Source organism: Lutra lutra, chromosome 6 (genome assembly GCF_902655055.1).
Source record: "Lutra lutra chromosome 6, mLutLut1.2, whole genome shotgun sequence".
In the NCBI taxonomy this organism is placed as follows: domain Eukaryota; kingdom Metazoa; phylum Chordata; class Mammalia; order Carnivora; family Mustelidae; genus Lutra; species Lutra lutra.
Genome location: NC_062283.1, coordinates 119,583,080 through 119,604,041, shown reverse-complemented (window position 1 = coordinate 119,604,041; position 20,962 = coordinate 119,583,080). Strand labels below are relative to the sequence as shown.

At 39.2% G+C, this 20,962-nt stretch overlaps 1 protein-coding gene across 6 annotated transcripts in view; it reads right to left on the bottom strand.

Moving 5' to 3' along the window:
• Positions 1-20,962, bottom strand: part of KLHL32 (kelch like family member 32) — a 254,553-nt gene that overhangs the window by 182,045 nt on the left and 51,546 nt on the right. For 4 of the 6 annotated variants that reach the window (XM_047733263.1, XM_047733267.1, XM_047733264.1 and 1 more), the window contains exon 3: positions 16,950-17,130. In XM_047733263.1, coding sequence (XP_047589219.1) covers positions 16,950-17,130 — 181 coding nt within the window. Of the gene's footprint in view, positions 1-16,701; positions 16,884-16,949; positions 17,131-20,962 lie in introns of those variants that run through there. The other 2 variants (XM_047733268.1, XM_047733265.1) reach the window with 2 other exon arrangements.

Sequence of the window (20,962 nt, the reverse complement as noted above, 5' to 3'; positions counted from 1 at the left end):
ACAGACGAACTCCCTTCTCATAAAGCACAAACCACAGGAACATTTTCCTTGCATTCTTCTTCATCCCTTAAACAATTTTCCAAACACTGGAAATTACCTTCACAATAATCCTGGATTGTACATTATAGCAGAAGCAATGGCATGGCCAGGAAATTCTCAAGACAGAACAGTGAAGAGAATTTTGTGCCTGAAGAGCTTGGAGCATGTTCAAAGGATTAGAGATATATATCTCAAAAGTATAGCCTTGGGAAAAATAATTGCAAAATAAAAGAAACATTGAAACCTAAAACATAGACAAACCTGGCAAAAATTGTCTTTGCCGAGCAGCCTTAAAACAGTGTTGTTTTTAAACAGAATTTTGGTTTAAAAACCAAACCCTGCTCTCTTCTGCTTAAAAAAATAAAACCACCACCAATACTGGCAAACCATCAATTCACCACCCAGTGTAGCTCAGACCCTTGGTTTGCACCTCACATTTATTACCTTATTTAATTTCCACTCCAGCCCCCACGAAGTGACAATTCTCCTACTCTTACAATTGCAGGCGAAAATAAAACCCCGAGATACTGAGCCACTTGCCTGAGGACATACACAGCCAGAAAATACATGAGCAAAGCTGTTAGAAACCAGATTGGTCTCAGTCTAAAACTGTACTGCCTCTATAATTAATTCTAACATTAAAATGTGTTTTTTTTTCTATTAGCGTGCAAAATACTTTCTTTTTCTTGCTCTTAAGTTGTATGACTTACATTTTTTAAACTGTTCTATGTGAAACTTTTAAAAGTGAACTTGTCAGAGGCAACTGGGGATAACACAGAAGGACACGGAGGGAAGAAGTGCACACGAGCCTTGGGAGACACAGGCAGAGCTCATGGAAGGATGTACCTCCCATATGCCAATGGAGTGAAGGGAAGGGAACCCAGGAGCCATGGTGGAGAACAACATGATAAAACACGGGCTTTGGAAGGACCAGCCATTTTTTTAAAATGCCATTTGCAGAATGTTCCAGTCCCACAGAGACTAAAGACTGGTGTATGACTCCATTATGAAGATAATACCCCAATTCTAGTTAAGAGCATCACTACTGTGAAGCCTGATTAGCAAAACCATACAAAAACTATCAAGACTATCAGAAACCCAACTCTGCATACACTTATTACCCAGACCACAAAAGGCAATTACCTACCTGCAATAAAGTCAGTGTGTTCATTCCACAAATGCTCACGGAGCACCAACCCTGTGTGGCACTGAGCTAGACAAAGAAGAACAAAGCCAACCAGATCCTACAAAGATGAAAACTTTTCCCCCCAGGAAAGGCTCCACCTCATGTGGGGAGACTGTATGTGCACAGACTACCAGATAACACGGGGAAAGCCTTTAATGTGTCGTTAACATAAGTAAGTGGCTATAAAACTAGTCTTCCCACGGTCTTCCCAATACCAGTAAATGACAACTTCATCTCTCTGATGCCGTAGGCACCTGCCTTGGAATCAGCCTCATGCGTCTCTCACACTCTGTGGCCAGTTCACCATCAAATTCCCTGGGCTCTGCCTTCAGAGTGCAACCAGTAGGTCTCACCACCTCCACCCCCCCCCACCCCAGCACAGGCCATCATTTGTCCCTGTCTTCTTTGAATAACCTTCTATTAGAGCTTCCACGCTCATCTCTTTACATAAAATGGAGAACTGTCATTTCAACACACAGGTCAGGTTATGTCTTATCTCTGGTCTACACCATCCAAGCATTTCCCATCTCACTGAAAATAAAAACCAAAACTCTAACAGTAGCCTGCCAGGTGTCACATGAGATCTGGCCTTCCCAGCTCACTAGCCCCTGACCTCCTTAATGCTCACAAACCCCTCAAGTGCCTTTCACCTTAGGGCTTTGTCTTTGCTGTTCCCTTTGCCTCAAATGCTCTTTGCCAAGCAGTACATGGCTCGCTCCTTCACTTTTCAGTGGTCCTTTCCAGACCACTCTATTAAAAGGAGGCAACTCCCACCACCACCGTGAAGAGTGCTCCCTATTTCACCGTGTTCTGTCCTCCACAGCCTTTAACTCCACTGGATACATTCCATACTTACTTATCTATTTGCTTAGAGTCGGTCTTATCCAACTATAATGCAAGTGTCATAAGGGCAAAGATTTTGTGTTTCATGTTACTACATCCTCGCTACCTACAACAGTGCCCAGTACTTAGTAGACACTCAACACAAAACTGCAGAATGAAGGAATAATTTCAAAAAGAAATTAATAAATGAAAATGCAAACAAGTAGTGATATTTGCGTAAGGCTAAGGTATTAGAGCAGAGGCTGGAGAGTCAGAAGGCAGGATGTTACAGGAGAAGAGGAATGCATGAGACACGGTATCAAAGGAAGCCCAGGACCCATATAAAACCTAACTCCCAAAAAGGGGGAAGTTCAGATTATATGTTCCTGTGTTATTCGGCCTTGAATTATAAATATGTGTGTATGTTTTATCTTTTCTGTAAATTATGAGTTTTTTAAGGACAGAGACAATATCTGTGATTGTTATATTATGTGTCAAACTACTAGGTCATGGGGTGCCCAGATATTTCAGTAAACATCCTTAATGGGTGTGTCTGTGGGGGTGTTTTAGATGAAATTAATATTGGAATCAGTAGACTGGGTAAAGCAGAGGGCCCTTCCCCAGTTTGGGGGGGGTGCTCATCTGATCACTTCAAGGCCTATATAGAATAAAGGGTTGAGAAAGAAAGTATTTTCTCTCTCTGTCTGTCTTTTAGCTGCAACATGCATCTTTCACCTTCCACCTTGAGCTCACACCGGAACTTACTGGAACTTACAGCATCCTCCTGCTACAGCATCAGTACAATATCCTGCAAAGGCAGGTTTTCAATACACTGTGCAGATGAATTACAATGCCTTTTAATGGAAGAGCAAGTCATGTCATCTCCAGAGTGCTGCCTGCCGTCTAAAAATATCTACTCTTGTTATTCCTAGAATCACGACTTATTGTATTAAAGCTGTCTATTCACCAAGGGGTATATTTAATTTTTACAACCTAATTGCTCACTCAATGTTAAAAAAAAAGAAGAAGAACTGGAAGGTCACCTTCCATGAAAACAATAAAACGATTATAAGAAAGCAGTGAGGTACCAAAAATAACTTTTTCTTTCATTTTTAAAATTTTAACTAACAGATTTTATTTTTTTGGCCAGTTTTGGGCTCAGAGCAAAACTGAGTAGAAAGTACAGAGAGGTCCATATAACCCCTCCTTACTCCCCATGTATGGCCCTACCACAAAACTGATGAACCAACATGGACACATCATTATCAACCAGAGCTCATTGTTTACATCCAGATTTACTCTCACTGTTCTACATTTTATCATTTTGACAACTGTATAATGACATGCATGTAGTGGTATAGTATCATACAGAATAGGACTGCTGCTCCCAAAAATGCCCGCTCTCTTTTTGACCCTCCTTCCCTCTAGCTCTTGACAATCATTAATCTTTCTGCTGTCTCCATAGTTTTGCCTTTTCCAGAATGCAAGCCACAATGCCAAAGTGCCATTCTTAGAAGGAATCATACAGTAATATGTCTTTTCAGGCTGGCTTCTTTTTCTTAGTAACAGGCATTCAAGATCTATCCATGTCTTTTCATGGCTTGATACCTCATTTCTTTTTACCACTGAATAATATTCCATTGCATGGAAATATCATAGTTTATATAATCAGAAACGAAAGAGGAGACATCATAAGCGATACAGCAAAATTTGAAGGCTCATAAGAGACTACTATGAACAACTGCATACGAACAAATTGGTAGCCTAAAACAAATGGATTAATTCCTAGAAGCACACAACTTACCATTACAGAATCATGAAGAAATAGAATCTGAACTGACCAATAAAAAACAAGGAGAGTAAATCAGTCAGCTGAAAACTCCCAAAAAAGAAAATCCCAGTGCCAAGTTGTTTCCCTGGTGAATTCTACCAAACACTGAAAGAAGAAGAATAAATGTTAATCCTTCTTAAACTCTTCCAAAAAAGAACTGAAGAGCATGGAATACTCCCAAACTCATTTTATGAGGCTAGCAATACCTTGAGACCAAAGGAAGATATGGACACTACAAAGAACAAAACTATAGGTCTATATCCCTAGTCAATATAAATGCAAACATCCTCAACAAAATACTAACCAAATTCAACATCACATTAAAAGGATCATACACCATGATCAAGTGGAATTTATCCCTGGAAACATAAGGATGGTTCAATATATACAAATTAATATCAGATACACCACATTAATAGAATGAAAAAATTATACGATCACCTCAGTAGATGTATAAAAAGCATTTAACAAAATTTAGCATCCTTCCATGATAAAACTCTCAACATCCTAGAAGAAAACATAGGCAGTAAGTTCCTTGACATTGGTTTTAGTAGTAAGTTTTTGGATATGGCACCAAAACAAAGTCAATAAAGATAAGTAAATGGGAGTACATCAAATAAAAAAGCTTCACACAGCAAAGGAAACTACCAGCAAAGTGAAAAGGCAAGTTATAGAATGAAAGAGAATATTTTCAAATCATGTATCTAAGAAGGGATTAATATCCAAACTATGTAAATAATTCTTACAACTCAATAGCAGAAAAACAAACAATCCTTTTTAAAAATGGGCAAATGAATTGAACAGACATTTTCCCAAAGAAGATATATAGATGGTTAACAGGCACATGAAAAGATGCTCACATCACTAATCACCAGAGAAATGAAAACCAAAATCACAATGAGATGTCACCTCACACATGTTAGGATGGCTATTATCAAAAAGAGAAGAAATTACAAATATTATGGATACTTGGAGAAAGGGGATGGATAAAGATGGACCAAAGGATGGAGACAGGATATGGAGAAAGGGACCCTTGCACACTATTGGTAGAAATGTAAATTGTGCAGCAACTCTGGAAAAGAGTATGGATGTCCCTCAAAAAATTAAAAATAGAATATGATCCCAAAATCCCACTTTGGGGTATATATATCCAAAATAAGTGAAATCAGGATCTTAAGAGATATCTGCACTCCCATGTTCACTGCAGTATCATCTGCAATAGTTATGACATGGAAACAACCAATGTGTCCTTTAATGGATGAATGGGTAAAAAAGAAATGGATACACATATATACATACACATACACATACACACAAAGTATTATCCACCCATGAAAAAGAAGGAAATCCTTCCATTTGCAACATGGATGAAACTTGATGGCATCATGCTAACTGAAATAAATCAGGCAGAGAAACACAGATACTGTTTGATATTACTTAAAGTGTTATATATAATCTTAAAAAGCCAAAATCATAGAGGCAGCAGAATGTTGGCTGCCAGGGGCTAGAGGATGGTAGAAATGGAATAATGTTGGTTGAGGGATCTAAACTTCCAGGTAAAAATTGAGTAAGTTCTGGGAATCTAACATATAGCACAGCAACTAAATTAACTACAAATTAACAATACTATGTTGTAGGCATAGAAGTTGCCAAGAGAGTAGTCCCCCCACTCCACACACAAAGGTATACAGTTAATTTGTTCTTACCGTATTAAAGAAGCACATTGATTTGTTAAGTAGCAATAGTTACTATATTGAAAATATTAAATAAAATTAAATATTAAACACTAGGTGAAATCAAAGAAAATTAAAATGGAAGTGGTTAAAATATTTAAAATAAAAAATATTAGAGGCAAATAACTTTACAGTTGCATAGAGAAAAATTAGTTTATTATTAGTTTATTATTACACAAAGGTAACTATGTTAAGTAATGAATGGGTTAACTAACCTTATTGTGGTAACCATTTCACAACACATACATATATCAAATTATCAAATTGTATACTTTAAACTTATACAATGTTATATGAAATTATATCTCCATAAAGAGAAATAAAAAAAAATTAAAATTAAAATGGAACTGTGTGTTTCTGCATTGTTATTTTCCACATCAGTGCTCCTCAAAGTAGGCTGGCTGTCCTCAAACTGCTTCTTATATATCCGACACAAGGTAAGAAATCCCTGCCAGAATACAAATGAACTCATTATTTGCTTCCTTGAGAAAGATTTCCTGTGAAAAATGCCAGCTGAACTAACACAATGTCTCATGATGTAGCTGATTTATATTCCATGGCTCATCAGCATGGACATTTAACAAGCGTTTCTCAGACTGGCACTGGTCCACGGACCACAAGTAGCACTAATCAATATTTTTATGTATTACCCATAAGATTTTGGTTTCCTTTCCCACAATCTACTGAAACCAGCTTCTTAAAGAACAGTACATTCCTCTGCATCCTCCTTGGTCTTCTACAGAATATATCAATCCTTGAAATTCTTTCCTTTTCTGGCTTTGGTTAAAATGTACATGCTGATTATCTTTATATATCCTTGACTCTTCCTTTTTTGTCCCTTTGGCCATATGTTCATTCTCTTTCTGCCACTTGAGTAAAGGCATCCTTTTAGGTTCTGACTACAGATATATATGTTTTTTTTTTTCTGTATTTTTCTATATTTTCTCTGGTCTTTTCCCTCCTGATATGCAATCTCCCATATCACCAAGTTCTCAACCTTCACCTCTTAAGCAGAAAAGCTGCAGTGGCGATGTTTGTTGTATCCCTTACAATATCCAGCACAAACATTTTTGCATATAGTAGATGCTCAGTAAATGCCTATGGAATTGAGAAAGTAGTGAATTACGTGCAGCATTTGCCACTATTATCAAGCATACAGTTAATTTGTTCTTACTGTATTAAAGAAGCACATTGATTTGTTAAGTAGCAATAGTTACTATATTGAAAATATTAAATAAAATTAAATATTAAACACTAGGTGAAACCAAAGAAAATTAAAATGGAAATGGTTAAAATATTTAAAATAAAAAATATTAGAGGTAAATAACTTTACAGTTGCATAGAGAAAAATTAGTTTATTATTAGAAAAGGAATATAGCAGAAATAAAATGATCCTAATATTGTCAAAAATTCATCATTTCAAAATTCAATGAAAGAGTGAAAATAGATAGCTAAACTAAAAATTATCTTCTTAATGGTTTTGTTATCAAAATTCAAAAAGGGGGTTGCCTGGTGGCTCAGTTGGTTAAGTTCAGGTCATGATCCCAGGGTCCTGGGACTGAGTCTTGCATCAGGCTCCCTGCCCAGTAGGGAGCCTGTTTCTCCCTCTCCCTCTCCTGTTCTGCCTGCTTGTGCTCTCTCTCTCTCTGTGTCATATAAATAAATAAAATCTTTTTTAAAAATTCAAAAAAGGAAACACACATTTAAAAAATACCATACATCTGAATCACTTTCCCATATTCTTCTTAATCTGCACATTAGTCTCCTTCAACTTCCTTCAGTTTCCCACCCTCCCTTATAAGGTATGTTCACAGCTGATAAAACCTCATTCTTTTTTTTTTAAGATTTTATTTATTTATTTGACAGACAGAGATCACAGGTAGTCAGAGAGGCAGGCAGAGAGAAAAGGGGAAGCAGGCTTCCCGCGGAGCAGAGAGCCCGATGTGGGGCTCGATCCCAGAATCCTGGGATCATGACCCAAGCTGAAGGCAGAGGCTTTAATCCACTGAGCCACCCAGGCACCCCAAAACCTCATTCTTTAGCCATACTTTTAAATTCCTAACAGATACTGTTCTACTTTTTAATAATTTTTATAAATAGATTTTATAAAATGAAATATTAAAACAAGTATTCATTTGATGGAAAACAATGGTCGGTTTACCATAGGATGCATGACTCAAATGCATCACTATAATAATGATGTTCTGGGGCTTCTGTGATTCACACATGAAATATATGTTAGGGAAAGGAAAGAACACAGCAGTGTGCAAATATGCAAGAATTAGAAATGCTGCTGCTTCAGCATAAACACCCAATAACCACAGACTCAGGGATGCCTGTTCAACCTCAAAGAAATTAATCAAAGGCTAGGCCAGTGTAAAATGGACCATAGGAAATATCGAACATCATGGGATTTAATTTTAGTGACATTCATGCACCAATTGAATAACTGTGGAGTAACACTTTCCTCTTTAGGACAGCCGTAGCAATTTATATGCTTACAGTAACTATCATGAAGATAAATTAAAAATAATTAATATAATATAGAAGGATTTGGAAGTTATTTTTCTAGTATTTTTATTCATTTCTTTCCTATAAAGGATGGGTAGTTATAAGGAACCCCAGCTAAAATTTTATTTTCCAGGGCTGTTGAACCAATCGGACTGTGACAATATCCTTGGAAACAAAGTGAGTGAATGGAAATTACAGCATGGTGCCCAGCTCCTGAGGTCCTTTAACTATTAAGAGGTCACACAGCCCCTGAGGGTTTACAAAGGACATTTATTTTTATTCTTAATTTTATTTTCTTAAGCCCAAAGATCACGTCCTGGAAGCCTACTGGGGGCTTACAGAAGCGATGAGAGCTGAGGAGCAGCCTAGGGATAAAGGCAGGAGGCTGCAGGCTTGGTGGCTGGCAGCAACAACTGTCAATGTTATGTTGCTGTTTATCCTGAATGTTTGATAAACACAATATGTCTTATATAGGATTTCTGAGAAACAGAAATGTTAATGAAGCTCCCATAAAACCACTGAACAGGAAACCGGTGGAGCCCAACAGTAATCTCATTTATATGTTTTAAGGTCAGCAGTGCAATGACCTTCAAGTCCTTAGAGGGTACCTCCTTTGGAAAGAAGACCAAAGCAGATAACAAATGTCCTGGGTGTTCTTAGGAGAAAGATTCCGAGCAAGGGATTGGTGACGCTCCGCCCACAAGACCCGGCAAGACTCCTCACCAATCAGACGGCTACAGGGGGAGAATGACTGTTGGGGAGGGTTTGTGGGGCTCCAGGCACGGCAGCACCGGCTGGGACACAATGATCAGAAAAACAAAAAAAACGGTCCTGGCTCTGCCCTCCAGGAGGAACTTCAAGTGCTCACACTCAGCGTTGCACGCATACACAGCTTCCTTCAAAATGCCCTGGGGCTGCTCTTTTCCCAACACCCTCCTGCCTCGGCGCTGTGGCGGCTGTGGGCCCCTTGCTCCCGCAGAGATCTCTGATCCTCCAGCGGGGACCTCCCTCCCTTCAGGAGCCTCCCTCGCTCCTGAGTCCTTCCTCTCCCTCACCCCCCACCGCATCAGTCCGCGGATTCTGCCTCCTGCCTCCCATGCATTCTTACCTCCTGCAAACCACTCCTCACACACAGATCTCCTCTCTCCCCCGTCTGCTCCTTCATTCCCTCTTACTTAACCACTCTTCGTGCCCTTTGCGTCCATTATTTCAATTTGAGCCTCCCTTTCTTTGTTTTTCAAATGGAGATCATAATGGTAATAATACCCATCTTACAGGTTTCTTTAGAATCTAAAGTGAGCTGATACACAGAATAACTTCCTGTACCACAGTGAATACTCAATTAGTATTAGTTATGATTATTGTTCTCATTGACTGAGGATACCAGAGAGAGGAAAAGGGATAAAAATAAGGCTGAAGCCCCAAAACACCATCCCAAACCTCTAATAACAAGTACATACACTGTGGTTATTTGCTCATTTGTTTGTATCTCCTACCAGATGATGAATTCATTCTGTCTAGAAAATAGTAGGAAGGTAACAAATGCTTACTGAATTTCAAAAACATTGACATCTAACTACGTATCATATACTCATTTAATAGCCTTCTGTGCCATTTTAATCAAATAGGGACTGGAGAGTTTGATTATAAAAATACATGGAATACAGATTTTTTTTTTTTTTAACCATGGCTTTATCCTCTGGTCTCAAAACTAAAAAATTACATAGGCAGAGCATGCTCAGGCTTTAATGGAAAATGATGTTCAAATATTTAACTTTCCAAAATGTCATATTTGAATCACTTTACCATCACATATGCGAAGCTATGTTAGACAGTGAAGACATCTGCTTCCTTGGCCAGAAAGTGTAGGCGTTCATGGAGCTTGAAGCTAGAGATAGCAAATGCTAGAACAACAGCCTCCAGAAGCGGCAGGGTGGCCCAAAGCCCAGGGCTGCCCACACTGGGACCCCACAACGTCTGCGTCCCCAGTCAGAAGGGCTACCAGAGGTAGGAGGGTAAGGGGCTGCCTCCCCCAACCTCTCACAGTCCAGATCACAAGGCCCTAAGTTCTCCTTGGGCCTCTGGTGCAGTAGTTCCTCATTCAACTTCATTCAATAACACTTTGGTGGACTTGAGAAGTCCTCACCCAACCACAGGCCCTCTCCAAGAGGTTCTTAGTGAACCAACACATGACACATAATCTTAGCTCCTTTTAAAGGAATTTCCCGGCTTTGAGATCTAATCGACATCAATATAATCAACATCGATACTGTGTAAGTTTAAAGTGAACAATGTGATGATTTAGTACACACATATATTGCGAAATGATTACCACAGTTAGGTTAGTTAACATATTCTCACGGTTACCTTTTCCCGTATGTATATATGAGCGTGCACGCGCACGCATGTGTGTGGTTAGGGTTTGAAAGATCTACTCTTTTAGCAACTTCCAAGTCCGTGATACAATATTGTTAACTATATCCACCATGCTCTAGATATCAATAGATATCAGTGATATCTATTGTTAACTATATCACCATGTTCTAGGTCCCCAGAACATATACATCTCATAACTGGAAGTGTACACACTTTGCCAACATATCCCCATTTCACCCACTCCCCTGCCCCTGGCAACTACCACTCTACCCTCTGTTTCTATCAACTGAAGTCATACAATATTTGTCTTTCTCTCTCTAATTTCACCTAGTGAAATGCTCTCATGGTTCATCCATGTTGTTACAAATAAGAGGATTTCCTTCCTTCTCATAGCTACACACATGCGCGCGCACAAACACACATTACATTTTCTTTATTCATCTGTGGACAGACGCTTATGCTGTTTCCATATCTTGCTTATTATGAATAATGCTGCAAAGAACATGAGAGATATCCCTTCAAGATCCTGATTTTATTTCCTTTTAATATAGAACTAGATGTGGGGTTATTGGATCATATGGTAATTCTATTTTTTAGTTTTTTGAGGAAGCTCCATATCAATTTCAACAGTAGCCGCACCAATTTACATTCCTGCCATTAGCTGCCATCTTCACCAACACCTGTTATTTTTTTGTCTTGGTAATAGCCATCGTAACAGGTATGCGGTGATATGTCATTGTGGTTTGACTTGCATTTCTCTGATGATTAGCGATGTTGAGCTTGTAACTGTTCATGCTCATGTACCTGTGGGCCATTTGCATATCTTCTTTGGAAAAATATCTATTCAGATCCTTTGCCCACTTCTTAATCACAGCATTTATTTTGGGTTTGTTTGGTTGTTTTTTGTTTTGTTATTGAGTCACCGGAGTTCCTTATATATTTCAGCTATTAATGCCTTAACAGATAGCTATGTAAATATTTACTCCTATTCCATAGGCTGTGTTTCATTCTGTTGATCTTTAATTCCTTGAGAAAGACAAGCTACAGTTTTAAGGTTTCTGAAAAGGGGGACTCTGAATATGAATTTAGGGAGGTGGCAGAGGGTGGGCAGGATAAGGCTGCATGAAAAACTTCACACTTGTTAGTTTTGATAAACCTCGGAAGATGGACAGAGTAAACTAAGGTGAATAGGGGGGCAGCATAGAAAGAATGGCTTTTAGCAAAGCTGAGAAGTAGAAAGACCCTTAGGTGCAATGGAGTATGTCTGGAGAACAGCATGGCTGTGACCTCAAATGAACAGATGGGGGAACGAAGATGAAGATGGATGATAAGGACGTAGCATGAAAGCACACCACGCTGGGAGTCTGGCAAATGTGCAAGTGAGGAGCTCTGGAAGATCTGAGCAGGGAAGTGAAAGCTAACCACACAGTCCTTTGCACAGTGGTTTGCAAAGGAACAATGGTAGAGGAGGAAAGTTAGATGGCCACTGGAATGTTGTAAGTAAGAAGGAAGGAGGTGTCAGATTCAGAAAATGAAAAGATGGGGAAAGATAGGGCCAAAAAGTGATCCTGACCCATCAAAAGGTGAGCAAGTCTGCAACCAGGTGAACCTAAAAAGATAAACTGTTACTTCTTCCCCCAAGTAGCTAGGCAAAGCAGACCAGGACTCTCGGGTTAGTGCAAGGAGTGAAACAGCTATGTTCATTGAAAATCTACTGTGCGTCAGAGACAGTATTCAGTGCATTATGTACTTTATCTCATTTAAGTCTCTACGCCAAGCCATTCCAAGAGTTGTGCTTTATGATCACCAACTGACAGTGAAAAAATACAGATTCACAGAAGTAAGATGACTCACCTATGCTTAGAGAAGAGGGAGTAAAGAGGATTAATAACCAAGAGATATTAAGTAGAATAGGATCTATTTGCTGGACACTGGGCAACAATGGCCAACAGAGAGACTGTCCCTGCTGCTATAGTCAAACACAGACCTGACTCGGAAGCTCTTCCCTTTCTTCCTTCTGCTCCTGCTTCCACTCACAAAGGAAGTCCCTGGTCTGAATTGGTTAATAGCATTTGACTATTGTCAGGTTATGCCTACACTGAGGATACTAAGCTTAATTTTTATTTTTTAAAAATCATTATTACTTGGCTGAAAAGTGTTTTCACTTTTTCTTTTAAGAGGTTGATAATCACAGGAAACTACATTACTTTGTGCTCAACGGCTCATTATTTATATTTTAAGCAAGGAAGTCTGGTAACAACTCTCAGATTGATGTAAAGAAGCATTTACGTCAAAACTCGGGCTGTCTCACTCTTGTAGTACTTCCTTTCCTGAATCAAAGCAATTTTGATTCAGAATAATCCACCAGATGTCAAAGTACAAAGTATCAAAGTCTAATTTATAGGAAGGTATTTAATTAACTTAAACAGATTACACTAGAAAGAAAAATCCATCAATAATTTGCATATTTTTTATATCCAGGATATTAAGAATTGAAATATACATGGAATTCTATGACAGTTAGAAAACATTGCCTCATCCACTTAATAAATATTTATTAAGCACTAAGCCTAAAGCAACATTATAAGCACAGTGAGAGATACAGAAATTACTAAAGCAGGATACTGTTTCCAGGTGTTTCAGTGTGGTAGAGCATAAGACACAAGGGAAACAAACATTAATTCTAGTTTAGGGCATGTGGTTGTTGGAAGACAATTCTCCATAGGTCTCTTGTATTTTTGCACATATTGTGAGTGAGGCACTGACTGTCCTTTGTTCTAAACTCTCTTTTCAAGGATATTTCTATAGCAAACAGCTCTGGAACACAGAGTGATGTCTCTTCTAGGTGTAAAGGGCAGTTTTGCTTACAATCCTGGAAGATACAATGTCTCTTTACAGAGCAAAGGTAGGCATGCTCACAGTCTAGTATAATAATGTGTCCTTCCAGAACAACAACAACAACAAAACAGACATGTTTCCTAACCATTATACAAGCTTTGGGTTTCTTGAACTCAGTGCTCCTCTCTGGTAAGGCAGTCCATTTTTTGTGCCGTAAGGGAAACTGGCCCTCTTCATGTCATCTGTGGGAACAGGAACTCAGGGAATAGGTGCAAATAAGCTGAGAGTCATAAACTCCTGTTGCTGTGAGTCATAACCTGTCCTCTGTCTCTGACTTTGGAGTCTCGTGTCTTCTACCAGCATCTAAGAAACTGTGTTAGGCTAACTTGCTGGCTTGTTAAGCCAATTAATCTCAGTCTTGACAATCCTTGAAAGCAGGAAGTTGCAAAAATGGCAACAAATTCATTCCCTTTCTGCATCTCTGCCCTTTGGTATACCTCTTACACTGACTCTAGGCTCAGCCATGTAACTTCCTTGGCCAATGGGACATCAGAAAACATGACACAAATAAAAGACAGAAAAGTACCTACACATTGAGGGATGCCTCGGTGGCTCAGTCGTTAAGCAACTGCCTTCAGCTCAGGGCATGATCCCAGGGTCCTGGGATCAAGACCTTCATCGGGCCCTCTGTTCAGTGGGAAGCCTGCTTCTCCCTCTCTCACTCCCTCTTTGTGTTCCCGCTCTCACTGGTCTCTCTGTCTAATAAATAAATAAAATCTTTTTTAAAAGAGAGAGAGATAGAGAGAAAGAAAAGTACCTATACATTGAGGCTTACCCTCTTGCTGGCTGTTTTTAGAATTTAGTTGTCAAGTGAAAAAGCACAGCCTAGCTTAATTGTGAGAAATATGTGCTCAGTGTCCCCTACCACCTCAGCCAAGAGCCTCACAATCACCAGACATGTGAATAAGGCCAATTCAGGTCATCCAACCTCCAGCCAACAGTCCAGTTAACTGCTGATGTGAGAATGAATCCAGCATTGATGAGTAGAGCTGACTGACGGAGGAACTATTCAGCGTCTAGGTTTTGAAGTGGTTTGTTATGTGACAAAATTTAACAAAAGGGGCAGAGGACAAGGCAAAAACTACTTCTGGTACAATATCTGTATTACAAATGCCACAGGGCTCGGCATACATCTGGTTAAATACTGTAACTCCAGCACTCAACTCTGTGCCTAGAAAAGAGCTGGAGGTACCAACTGTTCCAGCTTTGTTTTGGTTTCTCCATCCGAACGCTCACTATAAAAGCCACTTAATTTTCATCTCACAGGCAGGCTGTGAGCTTACAGGAACTGTGTGTGAACCTAGCAGGGCACATGGTGAAAGGGCAAAAGCATAATTCGGTGCTCCAGGAAACACGTTCCTGTGTGCGAAAAGTAATTCTTTCACCTAAAATCTGACAATCATTTCACCTAATGATCTTGGGTGGATCATTTAAACATATTGAACTTCAGGGGGCATCTGGGTGGTTCAGTCGTTTAAGCATCTGCCTTTCGCCGTCATGATCCCAGGTTCCTGGGATTGATCCCTGAGTCTGGGCTCCCTGCTCCGTGAGGAGTCTGCTTCTCTCTCTCCCTCTGCCTGCAGCTCTCCTGGCTTGTGTGCTCTCTCTCTCTCTCCCTTGGTCAAGTAAATGCATAAAATCTTCAAAAACAAAAACAAAAACATATTGTACTTCAGTTTCCTTATCTGCATCATGGGAATAATAACCCTATCTTCAGGAGCTTTGTGCCACAGGTGTTATAAAGGAGGCACTCTCTCAGAGTATCTGGGCATCGTGGTGAAAGAGACGAAAGCCGGGAGTAGCATCAAACACTGTTGAAGGCCAACAAGTGACAGGCTCTTACTCACATGCTTTCTCTCTCACACACACAGGCACAAAATCAAACCATTTCCCAAAGTTAAATTAAAAAGCTAACCGGTAGAGGCTAAGTAACAGCAGGACTACATTATGGTCTATAGGAAAACAAAACTTAGTATATTATATTATTATATAAAGTGTCTGTGTTATATAGAACACCACAGAGTACGTTGTTTGAAAGTCCCCTGAATTATATATAACCTTTCTGGAAGATGAATGCCTGACAAAGTGTGAGTGTAGAAAACGAAACATTGTATCAATGCACCTTAAAGGTCACTTTTCAGATATTCTGCTTCATTTCTGCAGTTGAAGATTAAATCCCTACTCTTTATTTATAGACATTTTAACTACTTCCCTCTTGATCCTCTACAGTATTAGGTTTCGTCATATTTAAAACACTTTAAAAAAAGACTTTCTTTTATGATTTGTCATCTTTGAAAGTTCTGCTTAACTGATGGTTGGCAACTGAGTGTAGTTGATAGTATCTCTTAGACATCAAAACCAAGATTATTACTGGAATTATACAAATCAAACTAACAAATTACTCATGGGCCTAAGTTGGTTTTCTGGAGCAATTTAAGACCTTGGTAAGAGAAATTTTTTTTAAAAATCACAATTAATTTTTATTCTCATTTATATGAGCTTTGTATAAAAAGTTCTTTTTCTACCACTTAAATCACAGTAAGTACTAAATAAATGACATTTAGCTAGCTATAACCATCCTGTCTATTTTGGTCTTTGAAACAGCCATAAGCATGTAAAGACACGAATGGAGCTAGAGACTACAATGTTAAGTGAAATAAGTCAGTCGGAGAAAGACAAATACCATATGATTTCACTCATATGGGGAACATAAGAAATAAGGAAGTGATCAGGGGGAGGGAGAGAAAAAGAGACAAAACAAGAAACAAACTCTTAACTATTGAGAACAAACCTACTGGTCACCAGAGGGGAGGTGGGTGAGAGATGGGTGAAACGGGTGATGGGGATTAAGGAGGGCACTTGTGATGGGTACCAGGTGTTGTATGAAAATGTTGAATTCCTAGACTGTATGCCTGAAGATAATATTACACTGTATGCTAACTGTACTGGAATTAAAATGAAATAAAATAAAATAAAGCAACAAACATATCACCATTATCTCATTAGCCACTGAAAATCAAGCTCTGAAGTTCTACTGAACAAGACCACATGCCCTCAGCAACACACTTATCAACCATAAAAGGCCATTAGGCCAATTGTATCTCTCTCTCTGGAGCAAATTGTTGGAATGCACTAAGACAAGAACATGCACAGAAAATAAAAAGTCAAACACTACATGAATTTATCGGCATTTTAAATTTTAACAAACTGTTTTACAGATGGTCCTTCTGGTCCTAAATCCAGAAACATCCCCTCCCCCAGTTCACACCCCCATCATGGGGCACTACTATACCACACTGCCTTACTGTGGGACGATATCCAACAGCCCTCGGCTCAGATGCAAAGTCTGCTCTCCACTGGAGGAGACATCCAGGGTGCCAGCCTCCGGGAGGATCGCACCAAAACCCCAATCTCATTCTGCCCCAGAAGGGTCCCCAACATTCACAGGTGTGGGGACGGCTATCAAACTGACTGGTGGGTGCATGCTACTTCGGGAAACTTTGTCATCCTTCTTGTGTCGGCATCATAAGAGAAACAAACTACCCCTGCTTACCCGGAAATAGTCGCTGCATGCTGCTAGGACTGCCTTGTGAGCATGGAATTTCTGTTCCTCGGCAATTAGGGTGATGTCGCAGAGGATGCCGTCACTTCTCTGCTGATTCAGCGCAGCCAGGACGCTATCATTGTGAGATTCCGAGTGGCAGAGCCTCTGGCCCGTCAGCATTTCTTGAATACTACGGAAGAGAGCAATCACATCAGCACGCTTCCTCTCACCAGCTTCTGCCGCCCCCCTGTGACCTCGCACCTCCAGCGCCAGTGTGGGGGCTGCGGATCCCAGCTCACCACAGGAAAGGGACCTTCTTGTCCCACTTCCTTCTCTCTACTCTTCTCTGGCCTTCCTTTTCTCTAATTCTCTCTTTTCCTCACCTCCTCAGGTGCCTTTCTCTTTCCTACTAGTGCCTATCTTTCTGAATCTGTGTTTTGGTGTGTGTCCATCTGTGTCTGTGTATTGGCCCGTGTCTGTGGGCCTGTGCTTCTGGGCCTCTGTCCCCTCAAAACATATATATCTCTGAGGGCAGAGCTTTCTCTGGATGTGTATCTGGACATGCGTACCTATGTGACTCTCTCTTTTCTATGACTCCCCCCATCAACTCTCTAATTCCTTCCCTAGCTTTGTACCACCTGTGTGAGGTTCGTGCCAGCTCAGAACATCATCACCACCATGCACTGATCTAGCATAGAATCCACATGACCTATAAGACTCACTAGACATAAAGGAAGTTGTCTGCCCACAGATGACAATACTACATTAATATATAATGTATTAACAGAAATACACAAAACAATACTGAATAAATGTTGGTTATGGAAGAAAGGGCTGCCACTGACCATTCTGTGTAAAAGGCAATTATTTAAACCACGACAGATGATTACTAAACTTGGGAAATTAGGTACCACAGGAGAACATCAAGAGAAATGTCATGGTAAATGAAAAAAAAAAATCTAAGGCTGAAAGTAAAATATATCTATATTATATCCTTCAATCTCTGCATGTGGTCATTGTACTATATTTAGGGAAGACTATACAATTTTATTTTCTGTTCTGTTTTTTGAAATTGCTAAATTTACTCATTGTGGAAATTTAGCCCTTCACTCCTGAGCCCATTTTAAAATAGTCATCCTATGTCCTTTTAGAACTCCTAAGTGAAACTCCGGATCTTGCCAGAATAATGTGGAAGTGATGTCATAACACATAGCGCACACTGAATGTGTAGATAGCGATGAACAACTCTAGCCTACATCTATGTATAGTCTCCATAGCTCTAAAATCTCAGAACTGGCATCAGACCAGGAGGGGTGAGCAGCACCGGTCACAAGTTACTCCCAGAATGAGAACAAGGGCCATCAAGCCCTGTTTCTGACCTCTGGACTCTTCTCAGAGCTGAGGGAAGTACCACAGGGATGACTGAGCATCGTGTCTCCTATCCTGACAACTCCAGCACCCAGTTCTTCCCTCTCAGTGTGAAAGAGCCGCTCACGGGAGCCAGGGAGTCCCCACTGGCCTAGTTTGCTTGGTTAGTTTATTGAACAAAGCTCTGCCCAGCCACTGGTGCCAGTTGGCTGGTGAACTGCCCTTTAACCCAGACCACCACCTTACAGTGAACCAAACACTTCCCATGAAACCCAGAGTACAGGCCCATAAGCTTTACTGGACATCTCTGACTGGGAGCCTCAGAAATGTCAGAATTACTGAAAGAAGTAAAAAAAAAAAAAAAAAAAAAAAAAAAAAACTTGACAGGAGGTGATGATATAGGAAGTTCTCGTGGGAAGGTGGGAGGATTATTTTCAGTTGAAATGCAGCAGTGAGTTTTGAAATGGTTACTGTCATCGAATATTCATCTAGCGGCTCCAGCTACCGATAGACATTTAAAATCAGTAACTGAAAAGCACATTCAGAAGCATAAATAACTTTTTAATACAAATTTCTATGCAAAGCCTGGAATGCAGCTTAATTAGCCTCCCTCAATTAAAGAAATAAGGAAATAGAAAAGTAACAGAAATATCATATCTAAAGGAAAAGGAAATATCATATCTAAAGCTAAAGGAAAGCTTTAGGATAGTTTTTGAAAAATCTTTCTTAAAAGGATGACATTTTTATATATTTCACAAACAACTTCCCATGTTCCATGAAGTATTCTTAGTGATTTATAATTATTAATTCACTTAATCATCCTAACAACCCTGTGAGGCAGGCACTATTCTTATCTCTGTTCTACAGATAAGAAAACCAAAGGTCCAAGATCCGGCATTTTGATAACCTGTCGCCAAGAACACAATAATGTAATTCCCCTTCCTGCTTTAAAAAAAAAAAAGAAAGAAAGAAAGAAAGGAAAAAAAAACCAGTGATAAACTGTGAAGAAGATCTCAAAAATCTCTGACTGCCAGGGGCGGGGAGGAAATCACAAAGTCCATATTAACTTCATATTTATAGTATGTACAGTTATCCCAAAATCAAAGCTGCCTTTTAAAAAGAATATACATGAAGATAATAACATGAGATAGTGATAAGTAAGATCTGAAATCAGGATTCAAAAATATGTATCTTTGCACTGGAACTAAGATAAGTTTGAATATAGACAACCAGATTCTAATTATTACTCATTTCTTTGAAATACTTATTGCAAATTTATTTGAAACACGCATTACTTTTCTCTCTTTTAATATCACCTTAAAAGTGAAATAAATGTATTTTAAAATTTCATTTTTAGTGGAACAATAGAATCTGTTAAAATAATTGCCTTAAATTGTTTCCTTACTCATTTTCCAAATATAGTGCCACAATTCGTGTTCTTATTATCAAGATTGAATCAGTATCTGCATTTCAGTTATCTATTGACAAGGAATAAATCTCACCAGGGAAAGAGCAGCTGTAAACTGAAATTTGGCAAGGAATAAAGGGCTCAGCTCTGAAACAATGGCAATGCCGCACGATTTCACAGGATCATTCTGCTGGGCTTGAAATAGTCAAGCTTCAAGAAAACAACATGCTAAATATTTAAGGCAACACTTGGCACAAGATCCCAAATATTTTGGAACCAATATGTTAGGAATCTTTAAAAGCAGAAACAAATACTCCAACATTTGGCAAGAAACAAAGGTCGATTAATCAACAAGTCTTTATTGTATTCTGGAAGTAACTTCCCACTCAACTCTCAGATATAAATCTGCAAAAGACTTCAACCCTCTAAATGTGAAAGCATGTGTGACCATGGCACACAGCTGGAAAGTGGCAGGCCCATCTCATGAGAGCAATGATTGTAAATGAGGGAGGAGGTGAATCAGAGACTATAAGGGACTGTGTCTAAATTAAGAGTAGGGGCAGATACATGCTTGCAAATGGCCCTGTTGACATCTATAATTTATAACAAATCAGCACACTCAACTTTCCAACAACGTCCCTCCATTATTTGGAAAGCAATGAAGAAAAAATGAAAAAGATATCCCTAAAACTTCCTAAGCTACTAAAAACAAAACAAAACAAACAAACAACAAACATGAAACATGAAGCACATTACCCCAGGGTATATGGATTTGAATGTCGTCCTAAAATTGGGAAAGATCATCCGGGGAAACAATGTTGCCACCTTAAAACTCACCGGTAAGTGCAGAAGGTGACCTGGTTTCCCCAGGACAACCCTAATAGTCTTTCCTCTCAGGAATCCCCTAGAATTACACTGTGCAATACAATAGCCACTAGTTACAGCAGGTTATTGGCAACTTGAAATGTGGGTAGTGCAAACTGAGATGTGTTGTAAGCATACAATGCATGCCCTCATGCACTCCATATCAGACATAGTATGAAAAAAGAATGCAAAATATATTGCAAAATATATGCACAATATATTGATTCCATGGTAATATAAAAATATTTGGGTATACTGGGTTAAATAAACTATATAGTTAAATTTATTTCACCTGTTTCCTTATACTATTTTTAAATGTAACTACTTGAGAATTTTTCATTATATAAATATATGGTTCACATTATGGTCGTATCAGACAGTA